The 24,609-nt window shown below is 41.4% G+C and overlaps 1 protein-coding gene across 1 annotated transcript in view; it reads left to right on the top strand.

Moving 5' to 3' along the window:
* The window catches only part of STK32A (serine/threonine kinase 32A), a 112,062-nt gene that overhangs the window by 13,010 nt on the left and 74,443 nt on the right, over positions 1 to 24,609 (top strand). The window contains exons 3-4 of the mRNA XM_036240283.1: positions 15,009 to 15,064; positions 16,125 to 16,276. Coding sequence (XP_036096176.1) covers positions 15,009 to 15,064; positions 16,125 to 16,276 — 208 coding nt within the window. The remainder of the gene's footprint in view (positions 1 to 15,008; positions 15,065 to 16,124; positions 16,277 to 24,609) is intronic.

Here is a 24,609-nt window from a genome sequence, read left to right as displayed (position 1 = left end):
TAGGCACAGTGGCCAGGCATCTATACAATCTAGAAAGTGATTCCCCCACCCCCACCCTGACAATCCCAGCACCCACTGAGCCCATACAGAGCATCGCCATACTACAAATTCACTTCTCACTGACCCTCTTTTGGTTGATTATCGTCAGCCAGTGGAAGTACTTGGATCAATAAATCTTGTGCCGAAGGGGGTAAAATATATTTGAGTAATATATATATTATTTGATGGCCTTACAGACTGGGTTTCCTTAAGTGAGTACAACAATAATTCATTCAAAATATCACTAGGTAGAATTTGTTTCCTACTGAGGTCATCCAGCAATCGGGGGTATTGATCCCCCATACTGCTCCGCTGTTCTACTTCACGATTCCTTCTAAAGAAATAGCCAGTGTATTTCTGACTTGTGGGCAAATTCATGAATTGGGGTCCAGGCAGCAGGAAAGAAGCTGTTGATGCCCATTACTTGGTCTTGGCACCAGTAATGAGTGTCAATAAATCCCAGACTCCCTGGGGCACCATGTTTCATACAAGAGAAGTGCTGACTGTACAAACTGATGCCACCAATTGGCTCTGGAGGCTGCTTCTCTGGAGAATTTCCAAATATATTCTTAAAGGACTTGCCAAGCCCCACATGTATTATGGGCAAGCACTGGTTGCCAACCATTTGGGATAATAAAAGGCTAGTGAGCCAGCTAAATCGTTTTTCACCAGTAGATCATCAGTGATATGCTCCAGAGCTGACCTCCAGCCTTAACTAGTACCATGGTGGCAGAGAGGTTAAGTCAATGGTTCCCAGACACCCTCTGTAGACAAATGGTAAACAATGGCGATGTTTCCCTTAGTCTGTAGTGAAAAGAAAAACAATGAGGACAAAAGCTTCTCATAAAGCTAAAACTATTAAAATTTTAAATCCTAAGATGACATCTTTTCTTGTGAGTATTTATTTAGTATTTACGTTGATGGAAATGGAAAACTTTTTTCATAGTGAGAACTTAGACATGTGACTTGCCTTCTGTGATTTCCAGTTTTCTCATCTGTAACTAGGGGGCTCATAATAGTACCTGTCTCACATACTTTCTGTGGAATAAAAAGAGATTGTCATCCTGGCCCGTTTGACGCAGTGGTTAGAGTGTCAACCCAGAGACCAAAGAGTCTCGGGTTCAATTCCAGTCAAGGGCATGTACCTCGGTTGCAATTTGGTCCCCGGACCTGGTTGGGGTTGTGTGGGAGTCAACTAATCAATGTGTCTCTTTCACATTGATGTTTCTCTCTCTCTCTCTCTCTCTCTCTCTCTCTCTCTCTCTCTCTCTCCCTCCCTCCCTCCCCACTCCCTCCCACTCTATCTGAAGATAAATGAAAAAATATCCTTTTATGAGGATTTAAAAAAGAGAGAATTTCCATGAAAAGTGTTTCACATGGCACTAGGCACATAGGATTTGCTCAATAAATGTTAGCTGTTATTACTACCATCATTATAATCATAGTTCTTAATGTTCTTACATGGCAAATACAAAAGTAAAAGCTGTCCAATGTTGGTTTTCCTTTTCTCCCCCCATTTTATTTTTAGGGGGATGTGATTTTCTAATTGGTGAAATTTAGATCTACAATTGTAATTTTCAATAAGTGCTTATGTAGATAACTAACTTAAGTAGCTGAAGGGGGGTGGGACCCAAAGGTGACCTGCTTTGATGAGGACAGTCATTCATTTAAGAGAAAGATGATGGTGCTTGGGTTAATAGAGTGGAAATGCGGATGGAAAACTGAGAGTTTATTCAACATTTATGTTTAATATACAATAATTGAAAGTTACTAATGCTTTGATTGTGGGATAGGAGGAAAAGAACAAAATCAAGAATGAGTCCTAGATTTTCGCCTGCACAGCCAGGTAGATAGATGGCTGTGATGTTTTCTGAGATGGAGAAGGCAGTCGCTGAATGGTTAGGAACATGTTTGGATGTAGTCAAGAGTCCTAGTTTGGATGCATGAAATGACTGTGAGCTATCTAATAGCGATGTCAAGTAGGAGGCTGGGATTGAGTGGTCAGAGAGGACTGGAAAAGTCTGAGCTGGAGATATAAAGACTTGGACATTGGTGAGTCTTCCTTGGGAGAGAATGTGGAAACAAAAGAAGACAGGAACCCTACTATTCAGAAGTCAAGCAGAGGAAAGCAATTACCTAAGGATAGGAACAGCCAGTGAGGAGGGAAAACCATTTCTCCTGAAGTTTAAGAGTGAAGGGTGTTTTAAGAAGAGGGGCAGTCCCTTATGTTGAACGTCCCTGTGTGGTGGTGTGAACTGAGAACTATCTATGGGATTAGGCAACCCAGAGGGTGTTGGTGATGTGGATACAAGCAGCTCAGTGGGGTTGGGGAGGCATAGGCCAGACTTTGGGGAGCTAGGAATGTCTGGGAGCTGAGGACACAGACATAGCAAGTATAATCATCTCTTTCAAAATGTTTCATCTAAAGAGAAGCAGAGAAATGGGTCAATAAATAAAACTGAATGAGATGTTAAAGGAGGATTTTTTTTTTTTTAATGAGCAGATACTAGAGCAAGTCTATGCTGGTGGAAATGAACCAATATAAAGAGAAAAAACTAACAACTCATGACCAGGAACCAGGGCTGGCTTCATGCACGTGGGACCAATGCAGGCACACAGGGCAGTGCATTCAGAAGGGCCCTACATTTTGGCTTTAATGACCTGCAGGTGCTGTCTCTAAATTCTTCCTAATTTCTCTTTGAATCTGTTTGTAAGTGAAGTCTGATGGGACCGTGGATCATGCCCCAGAGGCTGGATCCTGGGCTCACACCCTGCTGTCTCCCCAGGAAGGGGTTTAACTTGGTTGTTCCTGGTACCACCCTGGCCCATTCCACCCCCTGTCTATGGCATGGGTCTGGGTGCTGCTGCAGAGATGGTTGGGGATAAGCACCCCTGTGACATCCCCAGATGGGGCATGGTGGTGGTCATCATTGCCCCAGGCTGGCAGACTGTATTTTGGGCTCCCACCTTCCCATCTAGACACTGAGTATGTCATGGAGTTTGATTTGGAAGCAAGTAATGTGAAGATATACTTGCCATTCAGTAATGTTTTAATTAGGGAGGGTGACAGAGACATCCAACAACCATAATGCATTTTATCTTCAGATCAGTCTACAGTTTAAACATGGTGGGACTGGGGCACAGGAAGAGCAAGCCACTGACCTGAAATCAGACAGCCACATGGTACATCCTGAATCTCGTCATAAAATGAATCTCACTTATTTCAGTTATATATATATTCTCCCAGGGTGGCCAACTACACTGGATTTATAAAATTAAATAAACGCTAGGGATTGCTTTTTAATAAGAATACATCAAACACCCATTATGTGCCTATCCTTGAATCCCATTCTCAGAAAGCTGAGTCATTTCATTTCACAGGGACCTTCATCTTCACTTGTGATGTAAATTACAGGCATGTCCCTTAGACCACATATAACTGAAGGGTTAGGGATTTGCTATATAACACCTTTTCTTCCCTGGAGTTAAGTATGCGGTTTATCACTGCTCCTGAGCTTTGCTTGGCTTCCTCTCTTCATGTTGATTTCAAGGACGATTTCAATGACCTTCATCCATGTCTTTCACAATTCATTTTACCAGCATCACCCCTCGCTCCTCAACCTTTTTTAGATCAGCCCAATTTGTGATACCTTATGGGGGTAATTTTGATTTAATTTGATAAAATATTGAAATCATTGCCACTTTGATAACTTCATTCTCTGTCCAAGGCATGCAATACCAGGAAAAATGTTCTGAGCTAAGACTTGATTGAGGCATTAAAAAGAATTTCTGCTCAAGTTTTATGTTCTTAATTAGTAACTAGAGTTGGCTTGCTTGCTCTCCTCATTGGGTTTCCAGAAGACTCTGGTCCCAGTATTCGCTATAGTTAATATTTCGGGGTTATCAATATAAAGGTAGATGAACTTTATTGCAGCTATTCTGAGGAAATGTACATTTAAATATATGTTAAAAAACTAATTTTTTATTATAGAAGTAGTATAACTATTCATGTCCCTTCTACCATTTTCTCAAAAGAAAAAGAAAAAAAGGAAGTTTTCCAGACTAATGAGCAAACAGAGAAAATAGAAGGATAAATATAAGAAAATTTAAGGGCCGGCCTAGGAGTTCTGGTTCTAAATACTAGGAGGTGCAGAAATAGAGAAAGAGAAAATCGAAGGGAGAAAACCATCACTATATAATTTAAGGGGAAGAGAAGGGGAAGAGAAAAGCCCAGAATTTAAGGACACAAATGTCCAGATTGAATGACCCTATCCAGTACTCAGCACAATGAATAGAATAAGCCCATATCATCATTACATTTCAAAATGTTCAACACAAACATACAACCTGCAAGTTTCCAGAGAAGAAAACTGTTACATCAAAGGGTCTGGCACTCAAATAGCTGTAGACTTCTTCACAGCAACACCAAAAAAAGCTAGAAATTAAAGGAGAGCAGTACCTCAAAATTCTGAAGGAAAATCATTTCCAATCTGGAATCCGGTACTCAGTCAAACTCTCAATTGCATGAGTAAAATAAAAACATTTTTCATGTGGATTAGGTCAGAGGGCTCTGGCACAGACATTTCAGGAAGATGACAATGTGATGGATGCACTTTGTTGAAAGGGAATTTAGGCAACAGAGTATGAATAAGGAAAAAGGATATAGAAAAATAAGCTTATGTATAAAAAAGATAATGTCAACTCTAGGTCAACTAAAACATTTGCAAGAAGAGGAAACTAGTCATAGTGAACTACTGAGGTGCACTTATCATTTCCATACTCATAATAACTGAAATTATCATATCAGGTATAGGTATATTGGAAAGATGGGAGAGTGGTGAGGTAAACCCCAGTGACCAGGAAAATGAACTAAATCCTTGCCTGCTATCTTGGAAATTCAATAAGTAATGCCTAAAACTGAGAAGAAACAACAACAAAAATATATTATTTAGAAGATATGGTGGAAACTACCAAATTTAGTAGCTACAAGAGGTAAAAATGTTAGTTTCTTGGCTTGGAGAGATTGGAAAGTGAGATAAATGGATCACAGAACTAATATCAGTTTTTTTTTTTAAATTTAATTTTTTTTTTTTATTGATTTTAGAGAGAGAGAAAGGGAGAGGGAGAGAGAGATAGAAACATCAATGAGAGAAAACACTGATTGGCCGCCTCCTGCATGCCCCCCACTGGGGACCTCGCCCACAACCTGGGCATGTGCCCTGACCGGGAATCGAACCGGCAACCTCTTGGTGCAGGGGTTTATGCTCAACCACTGAGCCACACTGGCTGGGCAATATCAGTGTTTTATAATAAACCTTTTAAAACTATTTGATTCTTTAAACTATACATAAATGTAGATAGAGATATGTCACTGTGGTAAAAATAAGCACATTAAAAAGACAGAAAAATTAACCAAAATATAAATCATGGTTATCTTTTGATGATTTTGTTTTTCTTCTTTCTACTTTTCTGTATTTTTTTGTATACCATAAGTATATTAGTTTTATATAAAAAATAATCTTCATTGCGAACAAGAAATTGAAGCTCAGAAAGGTCAGGTAAATTTTCTAATTTTATTTATCTTGTAAATGGTAGAGCTAGGATTCAAATGCAATTCTCTGTCTGACCCAAATCATTTTTATCTTTTGTCAAGGCATTCAATCTTCATTAAAAACCAAGAAGCAACGTTTTCATGCCACAATATTCTTTCCCCTCTCGGAAGGTCCAGAGAGCCTCTTTCTATGTCAAATATTAACAGTCTATTGCTTTTAGTTGCCTACTTTATATGCCTGTATACCTACTTATTTATGCTCATCTAATTCCAGAAAGAGGAAAGGCTGGATTCCAAAGATACATACACTATAAACTATAGAAAGATAAAATAAAAATGAGACACGGTGTATTTGAGTGTCCAGGTTTTGTGTTCTCACAAATACTGCTAAATGAGTCACTGTTTTCTGAGGATGTGACTTAGTCAGAAGCTCCTTTTATTTTCTTTCTTTAAAAAAAAAAAAAATATATATATATATATATATATATTATTTTTTTAGAGACAGAGGAAGGTAGAGGGAGAGAAAGGGAGAAACATCGATGTGAGAAGGAAACATCGATTGGCTGCCTCCTGCATGCCCCCTACCAGGGCAGGGATCCTGCCCACAACCCGAGCATGTGCCCTGGCTGGGAATTGATCCAGCAACCTTTCGGTGCGCAAGATGACGCCCAACCAACTCAGCCACACCGACCAGGGCTCCTTTTCCTTCCTTATCAGTGCCTAGCTGTCTTGGGCACATAGATGCTCAATGAATATTTGTTGATTTGACTTACTAGCAAAGCTGTGGCTTTTGGAGAAGTGATTTCAGCTGCTTTCCCCTCTTACAGTGACTGTACTAAAAGGGTATATGTGAGCATTTCTTTGTAATGGCCTCCATTTGGGAATGTAGCATAATGACCAAACATTCCCCTAATTAATGGAAAACTACAAAATCTACCAAACTATATTTTTAATGAAATCTTCCATATTTTCCTGTCCTTTTTCTCCTTTTCTTGGCAAGTTGTGCAATGTCCACTCTTAAATAGAAGAGGCGTACTCATCTTCTGAGCTCAGCAGCACAGAGAACTCCTGTTCTCCACCCCACCAGCTTCATAATGACCAACTATCCTGAGTGAGGACATAGATGACGAGGCATTTGGAAACCTGTCATTCAATGTGGGTACCTTTCTGTTACATGGGGTGATGCAGTGATTTCTGTTCAAAGATGATGCAGTACTGACAAAGCAAATACCCTCTGACTCCTGCTGATAATGACCTGCAGTTCCTGGGGGTTTTCATCTATGTCCTCACTCAGGATAGTTGGTCATTGTGAAGCTGGTGGGGTGGAGAATAGGAGTTCTCTGTGCTTCTGAGCTCAGAAGATGAGTACGCCTATCCTTGAGGTGTTTAAGGTGTAAATCCACTGTCTTCAGAGGGGTCTGATCTGAAGTTGTAACATTATAACAATATTCCTGTGGAGATGCACTTTATTGCCCAGCACATTAGGAAGTCTTTTATTTATTTATTTTATTTTTTGGTTTTCTTTATTGACTTTAGAGAGAGGGGAAGGGACAGGGAGAGAGAGATAGAAACCTTGATGAGAAAGAACATCGATTGGCTGCCTCCTGCATGCCCCCCACTGGGGATCCGGCCCACAACCTGGGCATGTGCCCTGACCGGGAATTGAACCAACGACCTCTTGGTACATGGGTCAATGCTCAACCACTGAGCCATACCGGCTCGGCTAGAAGCCTTTTAATGGTAAATTGTTGGTAAAACAATTCTTAGGGTGTACCTATTATAAGTGATGACACACTAGGAAATCAACATGAAAGAAAATATCTTTTTCTCCAAAGCCATTTATATTCTGTAAAACTTTGGTGATGGTCCTTTATTACCTCCTTCTTCCACATAACAAGGGTTTACCATGCACCTGCTATATGCCCAACATGGTTCCAGGCAAAGTAGATATAGTGATAAACAGGACTGGCCAGTATCTGCCTTCAGGGAGGTGATATTTTTGGCATTTTGTCCTGTGTGAAGTCTCAACATCATTTAGCCCAATGTTTCAGCCAATGATATTCTGGACTGATACTAAGATGACTCACATAGTAACAATAACAAAAAACAGCAACAATAGTGATATTTATTGAGTTCTTATTCTCTGTCAAAAATACCTAATTAAGAACCTTGAATACCTCTTCTTTCACCAAATCCTCATAGTAACCTCAGAGGGGATACTATACATAGTCAAAATTTTTCACAGGAAGTAATCAAAACTCAGAAAGCTTAAATAATGTACTTAAAGTTCATAGCTAGTAAGTAGAACAGCCAAAACCCAAACCCAGAGTTTTATGCTCATCACCACCATATTGTATCTGCTTTACCTTCTAGAATGTTCTTCTCCCGATTTCCAAGTGTCAGACCATGACAATAAACCATAAAGTGGATTTCCCCTTTTCTTTCCCTCAACATTGTTTATTTCAGAGAATGTTGAGACTGGGGAGATGGGATGAGAAGTAAAGCAAAGGAAATCCAAACATCAGCACCGGATTCCACAATCAATGTGATTGTGTTAGAGAAAGACCCAGAAAAACCTCTTGACTCATATGAGTCTGAAAGGAGCGATGAAGAAATCCCACCTTCTTCCCCTGAATCTACCTCTGGGATAGGTAGATATATGATAAGAAGAACATTAAGACGACTATAAACTAGTGGTGAAGAGCCCGGGTTCAGCATCGGAAAGGTGCATGTCTAATTCATGTGAATGCTCCTGAGCAGACTCGGGGGGTTGATTCTGCCCACTCTTCCACTCAAGTGTTGGGTATGGCTTTGCAACACAATCACAGTTGTCCTCTCTGTTGGTCTTACTTTCCACGTGACTCTAACAAATTTGAGCTTACCAATGAGCTGAGTGTGATTTTAGTGTTTAAAAAATATATATATTTTTATGATAGCCTCTAAATACAATTCCATGAGTCTCACTGGGTGCTCATACAAAAGAAACAGTGTCGGAATTTTGGAAAGACTCTTGGTTTTCAAAGGGGTACTTCCTAGAGGATTTTCATGTGTGGTTTTGACTTTCTGTTTTAGAACCTAACCCCCAAGTATAAATTAGTCCCCATATTAGTTTATAACCAGGGCAAGTTAGCGCTCGGAGCCAAAGCACCACACCCATCTAGCTAGGCCATAAGGTTGTTGTGCGGGTAAAATGAGACATAAATGAAATGCACACCATCCTACACATAAACAGCTCCCTCGTGCAAATAGAATTTCTGTATCTGGTTGAATGTACACCTGCCCCAAAGAAAAACTCTAGAATCAGTTCTTGTAAGATATCTAGTTGTTAAAGTATTCAAGGTGATAATAACATTGGGACCCATTCGACTTTGTCTATGAACCTGCTACACATCCAGGCAACCTTGAGGATGTTGTATGGACCTGAGGGTTGCTGAGAATGGGATGAGAAGACCTGTGTGAAAGCAAGACATGGACACAGATAAGGAAAGTGTCAGAGGTTGCAGTTTTTCTGCCCACTTGTCCTTCCGCAGACCATATACCCGGGGCCAGCCCCATCGGTGTATGTGAGAACCAGGCTCTGGCTCCTCACACTCAATGCTCCCTTCAAGGCCCCTTCAACACCCAGGGCCTGACAGTGTCTCCAGAGGCCCTTTGGGTCCTCTCGGCATCAGAGCCTCTCCATGAAGTAGAAAGAAAGGGCTGGAACATGATACAAGGACAAGACACAAAGTCAACACAACAAAGGTTCGCTTTACTTTAGAGTTTGGAGGAGACACTGCAAAAACATCACGTCGTAGACAGTGCAAACCCCAGACGTGTAGGGGTGACGCTGAGGGCTGCCTTTTACCTCCAGGTTGCCTGACAGTGGTTGCCATGTGATTTGACAGCAGCTTAAGGTGGTATTTTGGGGGGGCTCTTCCCTAAGTAGTTAGTTCATATTCTAAGTAACTTACATATGTTAACTCGTTTCATCCTCCTATAAACCCCAGGAGGGATGTATTCTTTTCATCCCCATTCGAAGAAACAGAACATAGATGTAACCTGCCAAGATTATGTCACTAGTAATTGTAGGGTCTGGGACTTGAACTCAGGTGACTACCTGGCTCTTAATCCCAGGGACTGGCAAACTTTTCTATAAAGGGCCAGTTAGCAGATATTTGGGCTTTTATAGGTCTCTGTTGCATACTCTTTATTATTTTTTACAACCTGCAAAGATGTAAAAGCCAGTCTTAGCTCATAGGTAGTACAGAAAAGGCCCACTTTGGCCTCTGGGCCACAGTTTGCTGACTAATTCAGGGCCTGTTGATCCAAGGTTTAAGTACACGCTGGGTATGCTGTTCTCCACTCCCCTTGGGCAAATGCTGTAAGCCTGCAATACAGTTGGGTTGCTGTTGACAAGGTAGCCCACAGTTTTGACTTCATCTCTGTCTCATTTTGTCTGATTTAAGATGCTTGGTTGCACTTTCAACCAGCCTTCTTCATAACTAGTGATGCTGTCATTGGACATTTAAAAAAAGTCTGGAAGGTGAAGGGATTGAGAAGTACGGATCCGTAGTTACAAAACAGCCCCCGGGATGTAAAGTATAGAAAATATAGTCAATAATATTGTAATAACTGTGTACGGTGCCAAGTAGGTACAGGAAATATCAGAGGGATCACTTAGTGAATATATGACTGTCTGACTACTGTGCTGTACACCTGAAACCAATACAAAGCAATGTCGAATAAAACTGTAATTGAAAACAGTAAAAGCCCAGCCGTGTGGCTCAGTGATCGAACATCAACCCAGGCATAAAGAGGTTGCTGGTTCGATTCCTGGTCAGAGTACATGCCCAGGTTGTGGGCCAAATCCCCAGTGTGGGGAGCATGCAGGAGGCAGCCAATCGATGTTCTCTCTCATGGATATTTCTATCTCTTTCTCCCTCTCCCTTTCTCTTTCTCTAAAATCAATATAGAGCCCTGGCCAGTTTGGCTCAGCGGTTAGAGTGTCGGCCTGCAGTACAGAGAGACCCGGGTTCGGTTCCCGCTAAGGGCATGTACCTCGGTTGCAGTTTGTCCCCGGCCCTGGTTGGTCGTGTGGGTGGCAGCCACTCGATGTGTCCCTTCACGTCGATGTTTCTCTCTCTCTCTCCTTCCTCTCTCTCCCTCCCACTCTATCTGTACAAAAAATGGAAAAATATCCTCGGGTGAGGATTAAAAAAAAAAAATAAAAAAAAATAAAATAAAATCAATATAGAAAAAAGAATTTAGGAAAACAATAAAAAAAAATGAAAGAAGTGATTGTAAGGATGGAATAAGGGCTCTTCTCCATCACTTTTTAAAAAAAATGTATCTTTATTGTTGAAAGTATTACAGATGTTCCTCCTTTTTTCCCCATTGACTCCCTCCTCCCCACTGCTGCCCCTGCCCCCACCACACTGCTGTGTCCATTGGCTGTTCATACACGCATATAAGTCCTTTGGTTTATCTCCTGTCTCCCCCTCACTCCCTTTCCTTCTGAGGTTTGTCAGTCTGTCCCCTACTTCCATGTCTCTGGATCTATTTTGTTCATCAGCTTATTTTGTTCATTATATTCCACAAATAAGTGAGATCATGTGATATTTGTCTTTTTCTGACTGGCTTATTTTGCTCGGCCTAATACTCTCCAGGTCCCCCATGTCGACTCAAAGGGTAAGAGATCTTTCTTCCTTATAGCTGCATAGTGTTACGTTGTGTACATGTACCACAGATTTTTATCCACTCATCTACTTATGGACACTTGGGCTGTTTCCAGATCTTAGCTATTGTAAATAGTGCTGCTATGAACATAGGGGTGCATGCATTCTTCCTGATTGGTGTTTCAGGCTTCTTGTCATCACTTTTAATCTGACACTGGCTTTGTCCTTGGTATATTATTATACATAGAAGTGACCTCAGACACTCTTGTATTAGACTGGAGTCTGTTCTTTCTTTCACTGACTTGAAATGAAGGCATACATAAGATGCATTATCCCTAGAATTTTAAGGCCTGTCACTTTTCCGGTACCTGACCTGATGTTAAGGTAGCTCTGCTGGTAGAAAGGTATCAGGAACCTGGCATCTAATCCTTTATCATTTTCACCCAAACATCAAGTGACTTCTAAAGACCCATGGTTCCTGAAAGGGATCACTATCATAATGGATCTTCACATTTTCTAGGTACCTGCCGAATGTAGGCTCGGAGTTGCAAAATGTCATCCCAGCTTTCTAGGGCAAGGCTGCTAGTGGAGAAATCACAGTGAGATATTGGGTTGGCTCAAGATAAATTCTGGTCAATTTTTATTTTTAAAACACTTCCATGGTACATAATGTATAATTCGGCCTCATGGAATGAGTGTGAGAAAATCATTGTTTGGGTTATATTGGTTTAAAACTCAAGAGAAAATTTATAGGAGGTTTTAAGTTATTTTTATTATAACCCACAGTAAGAAGTATACCTCCAAATAATATCATGATCCAGTCCATATCTATCTACATGTGTATAATCCAACCCCCACCCAGTTTCAAAGGAGATACTACTCTGACTACCTTTGAGGTGCTTTTGATATTTTTATTCTATTCCATTTAAAATTTCAATGCTTCTAATTGCTAATTTATTTTCTAACTCATTAGTAGTTCTTGACTCAGTTTAAAAAAAACACTTCCTTAGAAAACGCAAATGCTCACGCTGCTTGTATTTACAAGATGCAACTGTCGGGGGTTCTTGTGTATTACACAGCTTAGTTTGGTTTATTCGCTGAGAGCCAACCACTGCAACTCACTGTGCTAGGCTCGATAGGAAATAAATACAAAGAGAAATTTTCTGAGTTGCCAGAGGAATCAGGATGAGCAAAATGACTTCTTATCTCTGCTCTCATAGGACTTAATCTCCAGTTGATGGACAAAACCGGAATTCAAGGAGTTTGGGAAGATAAAGTCATTCACTTGACTCTGTTAAGTAAGCGAACAAATTCAGTAGTTCTCTGAGGAAGAGGTATTTCCTCCTGGTCTAGGAGGGTCAGTTGCATTTTTATTGATGGGGAAATGGAGGAGCCTCAAGTCACATTACGATTTTTATTTTTATTTTTTAATCCTCACCCAAGGACACGTTCACTGATTTTTAGAAAAAGGGGCAGGGAGAGAGAGAGAGAGAGAGAGAGAGAGAGAGAGAGAGAGAGAGAGAGAAAGAAAGAAACATTGATCAGTTGCCTCTCGTACGCACACCAAATGGAGATTGAATCCAAAACCGAGGTAGGTGCCCTGACTGTGAATTGAACCTGAGACCCTTCAGTGTGCGAGACAACACTCCAAGCAACAGAGCCACCTGGCCAGGGCAAGCCATATGATTATTGTGAGTCTAAATCCAGGATTTTTGCAATGTGCATCCCGCCTCAATGATTCAGTGGCTTTTGTGCTAGAGATGGAGTGATTTGGGAGCGCAGAGGAGAAAGTGATGACTCAATGTCCAGACCTGAAGAGAATTTTTATGAGTTTATTTGAGCCAGGACAATTGCCAGGAAGCAAAACCTCAGCAGATTGAGAAGTGCTCCGGAAAAATAGCAATTTTACCACTTATTTTACTCATCAGAATCAAAGGGGAAAAATGTAAGGAGGTTACACGAACTCCGCTGGGGGTAGATTAGGAAGACGGGAAACAGCAGAGCGGGGAAATCTCTGAGATTAGATAAGAAGTAAAACATAGACACACGTTTCTTTCACGTTGGTGGGGACAGGACAGTTAACAGTTGGCGCTGACAGCACTTGGAGATGGTATGCAGGGGAAGGAGATAACAATGAGGGCTTCTGGGGTCTGTGCTCTGGTTAGGCTGTGCCCTAAGAAATATGGAAAAAGGGGACTACTCTGACATTCCAAAGCTATGTTATCATAGATGCAAAACACAATAGACATGCTCACATAAGGCAAAGACTGACCTTTATCAAGGAAGCTGCCCGCCTCGGACATGGCGTCCTATGACTTGCTTTTAGTTAGGGAGTTTTCATTTCAGACCATCCTCTGTGCTTACTTTCGGTCTCTGAGTTTGTAAGGCCACCATGCAGGCCTCCCCTGAGCTTGTCAGGTTTAGTAAGTGCCCCCCTTTTCATCCACAAATCATATCATAAAAATGCTCTGACCCCCCAGAAATCTTGAAAAAACCTTACAAGGTCCCCTTCTTTATTTCTCTTTCCTTTGGGAAGAGCTAATCTAATTATCAAAAAAATTTAAAATGACAGACAAAATACATCTTCAAAGACAAGAGTGGTCCCTTTTAGTGTTTCCCAACCTTTTCCAAAAAAGCTCTTATAATCACTCATTTGGAATTTTACTCATCTCAATCCTTATTTCAAAAACCAAGAAACAAAGTGGGATATTTTCTCAAAATGATCAAGGCAAGAAACCAAAGACTGTCACCCAAGAGAATCTATCCTTTGTGCTTCTCATCACCAAGCATCTCACAAGCACTGACTCAAAAGACCACGGCACCTGTAAACACCTACTGCCTGTGACTTCCGGAGCTCAAGTGTTCAAATGGAAGGTGTAACAGATCATCTTGACTTCCTAGCACCATTCAGTAGACTCTGGTCACATAGTCACACTAATCTCTTAGATTTGTACTTTGGGGTTCGGCTCAATCTATGAATTTATGAGTGTAATAGTTTCCTACTTCAAGAAATTGAAATGATTAAGATACAAAAGAGTGGTTATAGGGGGAAAAATAGGCAGGAAAAAGATATTTAAAGATCCTTAGAAGAGCCAGATCCATAGAGGACCAAATCTCCCCGTAATCATCTGTATTCAGAGATGCTCCCCCTGACCTCACCATCCATGTGAAATTGCATAGCATGCTCTTAGAGCCCCACAACTTTATCTTCTTAATATTCAGCAGATTTGTGACTATCTAATTCTCAAAGGTTTTATTTATAATGTTTTTATTAATTTTAGAGAGGAAGGGAGAGGGAGAAAGAGATAAAAATATGGGTGAGAGAGAAACATCAACATCAATCAGCTGCCTCCTGTGCGCGTCTTACTGGGGATTGAGCCCCGAAATCTAGGCATGTGCCCTGACCGGGAATCAAACTGGCGACCTCTTGGTGCATGGGTCAATGCTCTATCACTGAGCCACACTGGCCAGGCCAGGGTTTCTGTCTTTATGGAACCCTCACTAGACTACAGTCTCCATACAGGTAGAGATTAGATTTCTATTCTATTATTACTGTGTCCCCCAGTATAAAGCCTTGTGATCACAGCATAATATACTACACTGTTCAAGAAATATTTACTGGATGAGCAGATGGGCATTTTTAGGTAGTCTGGAATATTGTTTTAAATAAGGTACTTTGGTTTAGACTCATCTTTATTTATTATTTCTTAGCTACTAAAGGACAACTGGTAATCACTTATAATGTTCTGTTTGTCTTACAGTCAACTTTGACCACTTCGAAATTTTGCGAGCCATTGGAAAAGGCAGCTTTGGGAAGGTGAGAACACGAAGGACTGAGCACCAGCAGGGTCACGTGGCCCAGGGGACAGAGCGTCCAACAATGCTCAATTACGAAATTCCTGGGGCCACAGGGAAAGATAATCCAGAGATGTTTTTATCAAGGATTTTTTATATAAGTGTCACCTCCATTTGCAGAAAGCAGGGGTCAGGCAGCTCCATAATGCACATCTCAGAATTATCTCCAAGTCAAATCCGTTTCCTCTCTCTGGGGTTTAAGACTTTCTCTCTACTCTAATGGGGCGAGCGAGGTTTCAGAATCACCTTGGAACTGCACCAGGACATTCAGTAACTTATCCCGTCAATGTCAGCATTCAGTCTTTTCACGTGGGAAAGACGCCATCTGATTTCTGTTTTCCCCAAGTTGTATCATGTTCTTATTTTAAAAAGAGAACCTACCATAAAAACTATATATGTCCTGTTTAACTTTTTGTACAAACATTCTAGATTCAAATCCTGATTATTAGTTTCTTAGTGGATATGTGTCTTCAATATTTCATATTGAAGTTGCATTTTAAAATGATTTGCTGTCTACATTAGCAGGCATTATATGAACCTCTAAAATTTTTTTTAAAATATGGACATTGTGTTTAGTGTTCTCCTAGTGCTGAAAGTCTTTTTTGGTTAGTTATATCACCTGTAGGTGTGAACAGAAATTCTTTGCACAATATTGTTCAGCTTGACAGTTCAGCCCATTCATTTAAGTCATGCAAAGCAGAATAAGGATGTCATTTGCTATGGGAAGATTCCTGACAAGGAGGAAACTATTTTCTCCAAAATGCTATTTAAAAAAAAGAAAAATACTCAAAGCAAAAACAGGCGAACTAGTTTGAGAAAGCAGAGACGTAGGAGTTGACCTGGTGCAGGGGAAGAAACTGAAATATTTCACTCTGAAATCAGAACTAAGTAGCAACCTGAGCATCAGAGAATTTGCAAGTGACAAGGTCTCCAAGCCATGCTGAAGCAGGAGTCTTGTTCTGTCGCTCACTGCTATGATCCATCATCTCGCTAGTCACTTTCTCACTCTGGTTTGCCATTAGGTCTGCATCGTCCAGAAGAATGATACCAAGAAGATGTACGCGATGAAATACATGAACAAACAGAAGTGTGTGGAGCGCAATGAAGTGAGAAACGTCTTCAAGGAACTCCAGATCATGCAGGGTCTGGAGCACCCTTTCCTGGTCAATTTATGGTAAGTGCTTTTATTGCACCTCTGAATGCAAACACTCCCACCGTCACCCTCAATATTGTGCCATAAATGTAGCTTACTTCCTAGGTGTGCATTTGCAAAGTCCTTACTAGGGTCTGCCTCGAGGACTTTTGTTCTCCTTGTTGTCTTTGACTTGAAAATAAAACAAAAGAGTTGTTTTATTGCCCCCCATAAATACTGCTTGGTCCAGTCATCAGTTTCTCTTGCCCTTAGGGTCAAATTTTATTTTTTAAAGTACTGTAATAAAATAGGTTGAAGGAATGAGTTCAGATGTCTTCTCACTCATTAGATATATTCCCCCCATTAAACATGGGGCAGAGACTTTGGGTACAAAGCATGTCATCACTGGCTGACTTCAGGTTGACTTTTAGAACTTGTACAAAGCACTTTCTCCTTAAAATGATTGGCAACATAAAAAAAAACAAAACAACAAACTGGTTTTCTTGCAGCAAGGCTAGGTGCTGCCTTTCTCACCAAACAGCTTTTAACAGAGCTGGAGCTCACCCATGGGATCTGCTCTCAAAGCCATCAACACGATCCAAGGCTTAGAAAACGGCGAAGCTTGCGTTATCTATTACTTCCCGCTCATTTCGTAAGCGTGGGGGTCTTTCTGTGGCTGTCTCCTTTTGCTCTACATTTTAATGCAGCCATTCTGTGAAGAGCCAATTCTTAAGGCTAATTCAGTATGACTGTTATTTAAATATGCACACCAAGCAGTGCTTACTTACCAGCGAAGGCAAGAAAAAAGGTCTTTATTCAGAGACTACTAATGGAAAAGTAATTGAAATGTCACTGTGTGTTTGGGGACATTCCTCTGGAGGAATCAGTGCATTAAACCTGTCTCCGTGTTTAATTACCACACTCCACTGAACCTACAATTTGCTCAAACACTCTCCGCCACCGTGGAATGGAAGATGGTTCTGTGTGACTTGGAAACAGGTCTGCCATAGTCTATGCGCTACTGAGACGTGGTAGAGTCTGATTCTGGCTCAGGGTATTCGGTCGGTGTTTTAGAGTGGCCTACTCCGGATGCTGCCAGGGCAAGGGTTAAATGGAGGCAGCTCTTTCTTCCCATCCGTAGCAATCATCGGACTGCCTTCTTCTCAGTCTCTCCCCATCCCGAGAATGAGGAAGTACTCTTGCTTCTCAGGCTCTTTTTGTTCAGAGTCACATTTTCCTTCTTCAAACGTTCAACCAAGTCATGTCCTCTTTTTAAGACCAGGAACCCTTCACTAAGACAGACTTAGCATCCCACCCTTCCTGCGTGCCTCTCATCGCCGAGTAGGTGAGGCTCCTGGCGTTCTAGTCCCATGTTTTGCTGCAACATGGGTGGTGGGAGACTTGAAGCTGGCCACAGTTTGCAGACCTGGCTATTTGCTAGTGTCATTCCAGCCGACATTGTGTTCTCCCTGCGTGCTGGCTTGGTGACAACATGACATCTAGCCCGTCCTTCCCATCTTCCCACACTGAATCTCACAGTGGAACATTGGGCACTGCGAATATTGAGAGAAGAGATGCCCCACCCCCCACCCCATGATTCCAGCACCACATACAGAGCTGAAACCTGGGAGGGGTACCATGCCTCAGAGTACAGCAGAGAACCTTTGCCTTTCAAACCCTGAGCTAAAGATCTTCAGAAAGCATATGCATTCCTTCTAAGACATGCTTTGTGCCTTAGCAAGTACAGCATAATAAATGTAAGTGATTCAGCACCTTGCAGCACTTCTGGAGGTGTGACTGTGCTTTAGCATCAGTGAGGCACATTGTTCTCAGATGGGGTTAATGTGTGCAACGGGGGTTGTTTTTATGAATGAAGTGAGACAAAGTGCTCTCTGTGCTCAGTGCCCAGCATGTAGTAAGCATCTTAAAAATTCTAGTTCTTTTTCTTTCTTGCTCCATTACGGTGTAGCCTTCTGAACGTGCCCATCACCGAACACCCAAAAGACAAATTTAAATTGTGCTTGGCCCCAAAGCATCATGGGAAGTTGTGTTGTTGTGGAGGAGAGGGATAGTCTTCAACTCATTCTCTGTAAGACTTTACAGTTTGTCTTGTTTTGTTTTCCACTCTTGTTCTGCAGATCAAAAAAACAAAACAAAAACAATCAACTTCATCAAGATTTAAGTCTTGGGTTTAACTAGACTTATTTTTACATCCCCAAAGCTTCAGGATCCAGTTTTCTTAAGAAGTACTGTACTATTAATAAATTAACAGCAATATATTTTGAACTCCTTTGTATTCTAGTGTACCGATATGCTGTGTAGATGTCGCCATATTGCTTTCAATAATCTTCTCATGGATGCCCCAAATGTCCCTTACTCAGAAAATTCTGGGTGTCAGGCTGAGAGAAAACACAATCGATTCTCTTGTAAGCAAGTTTTTATTTTTTTAAGAGTGTGTATGTATTTAGAGATATAAATACATACATATATGATATTTGAAAACTTCTCACTTCAGTCAAGTTGAAAACCAGAAAATCCCATAGAAAACTGAAAATTCTCCAATAATCTTATCACCTTGAAATAACCACCCCTAAGATGTTGGTGTGTACTTTCCAGCAAAACATCTGCATTTGCATTTCTGATTCTGATCATGCATTAGCCTCGTTCCCTTCTTCGTTTCATGTATATTTTTACTGAGCCTCACAGACGAGTTGAAATTAGGGCTGCCAGATAAAATACAGGATGCACAGTTACATTTGAACTTCGGATAAGTAGCCAAGAATATTTAGTATATGTCCCAAGTATGGCACGGGACATATTTTAGCTGAAAATCATTCATTATTTGAATTCCTAATGTAAGTGGACATCTGGCGTTTTTATTTGCTAGATCTGCCCACCTGACTGTGACAAGGACCCACACTGTGGGGATGCTGTGGTCAGCAGGAGTTAACAGAGCTCCTGATCTGCCTGGCATTTCCATTACCCACGAGAGGCTGACTTAGTCAAAAGGCTGTGAATATATGAACTGTGAGAAGTGCGTGAAGGGACTAAGTACAAAGAGGAGTGAGTGTGTGTGTGTGGTGAGGGGTTTTAGGGAAGGAAATTCACTAGTCTGGGAGCAGCAGTGTTAAGGATGAAAGAACAGTCTGTTTAAAATTCCCCCTTCCCAGCCTCCACGAACCTGGCCCCACTCGGAACACAGTGGTCAGATGTAGGCCAGGTGATAAAGTGAAGGCTGCCTGACAGGGCTGGCATCCAGGCAAAGCAAATAAAATCTCCCTGCAAGTCCCTCGCTGAGGGCTGCTGACAAAGCCCTGGCAACCCACAGCCTGCAAACAAGCGGGCCCCAGTCTGCCCTGCGCAGCCCGGCCCCCAGGTGGCTTTTGTTAATTGAGATTAAGTCTGCAGCTGCACACAGCTCCTTGGGGCTCCACTTTTTCCTAAACGCAGCTCTCTCCTTACCCACTCCTTTGTTCCTCTGAACAGAAAGCGTCCACGTGTCATTTCAGGAAATTAGGAGGCATGATGGCCTGTTTTCAGTGCACAGGACCACTTGTACTGGGAGTGTGAAAAGAGGGTCCTGTCGGATGGCTGAACAGAGCTGAATAAGTGGCTTCCCTGAAAGACACCTCCATCATCTGTGACTCAGAAGCCAGTGTTTCTTCAGGGAATCACAGATTCTGAGAACTCAGGGTGGCCTCAGGGCCACCGCATCCATAATAATAAGTGTTCCGGTCCATGGTATTCGACTACTTTGGGCTTTACACATATATTTCATTTATTCATCCTAACAATCTATGGATTATTATTTCCATTTTACACTTGAAGAAACGGAAGCTCAGAGAGGTTGAGTAGTTTCCCCAGAGTCACACAGCCAGGAAGTGGGAGAGCCAGGACTCAAACCTGGGAACCCTGACATCAAAGCCCATGCTCTTCTGGCTATACTATACTATCCTCTACAGACATCTTGTGAGACTCTCTTACAAAATCTTGTGGAAAGAAACCGAATATATTTTGTTTATTGTCTTTCATACCCAACAAGAACACAAACTCCATGAGGTAGGTATGGTTGTATATTTGTTCACTGCATCATTCGCCAGCTCCTACAACAGTGTTCAGCACACAGAAAGTGCTCAATATATATCTGTTGAATGATTGATTGATTGATTGATTGATTGAATGAATGAATGAATGAATGAATGAAGTTAGTGATGGGACCAGGCTTCTGGCTCCTGCTTTTCTCTTTTTTTCTCATCATACCACTACCACCTCTTGAACACTCACAGGCATCCCTTTATTTAATCACACCCACTCCAGGATCTCTGACTGCAGGCCCTGAGGTCAGAGAGACCCGCGTTTGAATCCCTGCTTCACCACTTAGTAACTGTGAATTGAGCAAGATACCTTGTGTCTTCCGCTCTGTTTCCTCTGCTTGGTTTCCTCATCTGTCGTTGAAAATAACAATGCCCATGCTAGAAGGAACTGCTATAAATATGTATAAAAAGCAGCTCACACATAGTAGATGCTTAATAAATGGCTTTAAACAAACTGCTCCCAGAAAGGGATGTGCCCTCGGTCCCCATAGCCAGAGAAGTTTCTTAAGTGATCAAGTTCACCTGAGCTTGAGCTGGCCTGGGCATTTGAAAGTCTTTTGTTGTGTTCTCAATTATAAAAAATATAAACAATTCTTTAGAATATAAAATAATACATATATTTGTATAAAATATGAAAACACAGGAAGTTCTAATGCTAATAGAAATCGTGTCCCTCAGAAATGACTAATAAGGTAATCAGAACAATGATTACCTACAGGATGCAGAGCTTAACTACAAAGTAGCATGGGGCAAACTTCTGGAGTAGTTGAAATACTGTTACCTTTACTGTGTGGAGTCAATGATATGAGGACATATATTTGTAAAAATTCACTGTTATGCACTTAGTATCTGTGCACTTTACTGTAAATGAATTATAGCTCATGAAAAGAATATGAAAAAATTTTTTTAATCCACAAATTTATCATCATACAATTCTGAGAGTCGGAAGTGCAAAATTACACTCACGGGGCTGAAATCTAGCTGTCAGCAAGGCTGTGTTCCTTCTGCAGGGTGTAAGGAGAGCCTATTTCTTTACCTTTTCCAGCTTCCCGAAATCACCTGCATTTCTTAGCTCACAGTGCCTCTGTTCCTCTCAAAAGCCAGCAGCGTAGAATCTTCAAATCTCCCTGCCGCTGACTTTCTGTCTTTTTCTTCTGTCTTTTAAGGGCTCTCGAGGTTACATTGGGTCTACCTGGTGACCAAACTCTAGCCAGGATCCTCTGAGCCCTCGTCTATAAAGACTTAAACAAAATAGTTTCTAAAAGCTCAAGGCTGCCCAGCCAGTGTGGTTGAGTAGGTTGAGCATTGTCCAGTAGACTGAGAGGTCCTGGTTCGATTCCTGGTCAGGACACATGCCTGGGTTGTGGGCTCGACACGCTCAGTGGGGAGCGTGCAGGAAGCAGCTCATTTCTGTTTCTCTCTCACATGGATGTTTCTATCTCTCTCTCCCTTCTTCTTTCTCTAAAAAAAAAAAAAAAATCATATTTAAATAAATAAAAATAAGAGCTCAAGGCTGCATCCCTAGGATGACCTTAGCTCCCCTTTAAAGTGCCTGCCTGAGAAAGCTCAAGGCTGCCCAAAGAATGTCCTGTTTGTTCCAGCCAACACCAGCCAAAACATACTCTTGCCCCACCCGGGATTGCCTTTGTGTCCAGTGACCTTGCTAAAAGTCTCTCATTAATTCTACTGGCTGGCCTGTAGATTCCTTTGGATTTTTAACAGTTACAGCTCTGTCATTGACCAATAATGCCAGTTTCAGTTCTTTCCAATTGCCCATTTTCTATTTTCGTGCCTGTTGCACTTGCATTGAGAACAACGTGGAACACGTGCCTGGTGGACATCCTGGCCTGTTTGTCCTTATTTCACAGGGAGGGTTTCCCGCATTTCAAGATTTCACCTGATGTTTGCTGTAGGCTCTTTGTAGACATCTTTTATCAAAATGAGGAAGATCTCTTTCAGTCCTAGTTTGCTAGAAGGTGCTTTTTGCAGGGGGAGGGAGAATTATAAATGGGTATTAAGCTTGATCAAATGCGTTTTCTTTTTTTATTGAAATCATTTCTATGATGTGAAGTAAATTCATTGACTTAAAAATCTTAAAACCACCTTGATTTCTTCAAATGAACCCTAGCTTGTCATGATTTATTAAAATAAATTCTAGTTGGTTATATTCTGTTATCCTTGTGTGTGTGTGTGTGTGTGTATGTGTGTGTGTATCACTTGATACTATAATATATAAATATTTTTCTTATTTATATATTAATTTATTATTTTTATTTATAAAGATTTATTTTATTGTATCTATTTTAAGATGTGCATATACTAGTTTGAATGCAAAGGATCTGAGCCAGTTGAGAGGATGGAGTTGGTAACGCAGGACAGCAAGGAGAAGGTCACTGGGGTGAGGTCCTGAAGAGGGTGAGGTGTGTGACAAGCACAGGTAAACGAGCTGGCCTTAGGTGGAGTGGGCATTTCTCCCACTGTACCAGGAGACAAGGCAGTATGTATGGGATTTGTGAGTCGGTAGATTTGTTGGTGGGTCAGTGAAGTAGTTCTCATGTCGTTGCCTCTGGCTTGAGGTCATCCGCTGGGAATGAGGCGTGGTGGGCACACACAGATGAAATTTTAAGGAGAGAAGTGCTAGGTGAATGAAAGCGTGAAGTTAATAGAGAATTAGAATGGGATTATCTAAGTATGTATTTGAGACGTGTGGGTATAAATTTCAAGTGAATCCAATCAGCGCTGTTTAGTGTTTCTCTCCTTCAAGTGCACTTAATGGATGCTAATTTGTTTTTGTTGCATTTTAAAGAGTGTAGGTGTGTTTATTCAGGATTGGAGTTTAGTTGGGAGGGGTATCCCTCACTGACACAGTTTGATGAATTGAAAAGTACATTTTTAAGAAGCAGGCTGAAGAAGTAGATTGTTGGGGGCAACAAGGAAATCCTATATATGTGAAGTCACTCTTTAAGACAGCTAATACTTTTGAGGATTTATACTTTTGAGGTAGGTACTATGCTAAGATATTAACATGCATTAGCTCAGATACTGTCATATCTTTGTCGCATATATCCTCAGATACCATATGCCCCCTTACAAAGATGAGTCAGCTAAAGATGAGAAGATTGATTCCTTGCCCAAATCACACCAGAAAGTGATAGCAAATCTGGATTCTAAATCCCACTCTCCAAATTCTCTAAGGTCCTCAGTGTTAACTTATATTTTCTTTTAACTTACATATGAATCATTACTTCCAAACCTGTAAAACCAAACTTAAATTCAACTGCAAAATCAATAATTTTTTTTAAAAAAAGCCATTTAAAAGACACGACTAAGAAATGACAATGCTTTGGAGAAACAAAACCACCACATGTAACTTCCTACACTCCGGTTTGAGAAGAATCATTACGCCGATTCCTGCTTCCCTGGTAGAGTTCCAACCACTGGATGTCAGAAGTAGTGATGGGTGAAAGAATCCCCTGAGATGAGAGCTGAGGCAGGAAACACCAGAACCTTTCTGAAGATGCAGCTGGTCTAGTTTGAGTATAAACACAGTCAGGTGAAGGGAAGTGAAGAGCATTGAAGACGGAGAGGCTAAGAGGAGGACATGAAGGGCAAAATAAGAAGTTCTGTCACCCTGGCCAGGTAGCTCAGTTGGCTAGAGCATGGTCCCCATACACCAAGGTTGAGGGTTCGATCCCCAGTCAGGGCATATACAAGAATCAACCAATGAATGCATAAGTAAATGAAACAACAAATCAATGTCTCTCTCAAATCAATCAATAAATAAAAAAGAAAGTACCACTGCTCTCTCCCCATCCCTGGGCAGACATTACTAATCAACCTTGGCATGCTTTCCTGCTGAGCAGGGACTGACCTCAGAATCTTGGCCCTTACTGTCATGCCTGAACTAGTAGCCCTATGGAGATGGGGGGTGGTGGAGGTGATTGGGTGGTTCTGTAACTGGTAGCAGTGCTGGGAAATCCTCTCTCTGCCCTCAAGTTCTCAGCCTGGGGTGGCAACTTGGTCAGTTGGTCAGTCAGGAAGTAAATCACCTCTCTGGCTACAGAGGCAGAGGGTAGCCAACAGCGCAAGGCAGATGAACATTTTTCTGCTTCATCCTCACTGGAGAAATGGCCAAAGTGTGACTCAGGGACTTCCAGTTAAGATGGCAGCGAAGATAAGCCCAGTCTCACCTCCTCCCACAACCACATCAAAATACAATAAACTACAGAACAACCATCATTGAAAACCACCTGAAATCAAGCTGAATGGAAGTCCTACAAC

Source organism: Molossus molossus, unplaced genomic scaffold (assembly GCF_014108415.1).
Source record: "Molossus molossus isolate mMolMol1 unplaced genomic scaffold, mMolMol1.p scaffold_m16_p_4, whole genome shotgun sequence".
Classification (NCBI taxonomy): Eukaryota; Metazoa; Chordata; class Mammalia; order Chiroptera; family Molossidae; genus Molossus; species Molossus molossus.
Note: the sequence above shows the minus strand (reverse complement) of the source record. Positions and strands in the feature narration are given on the sequence as shown.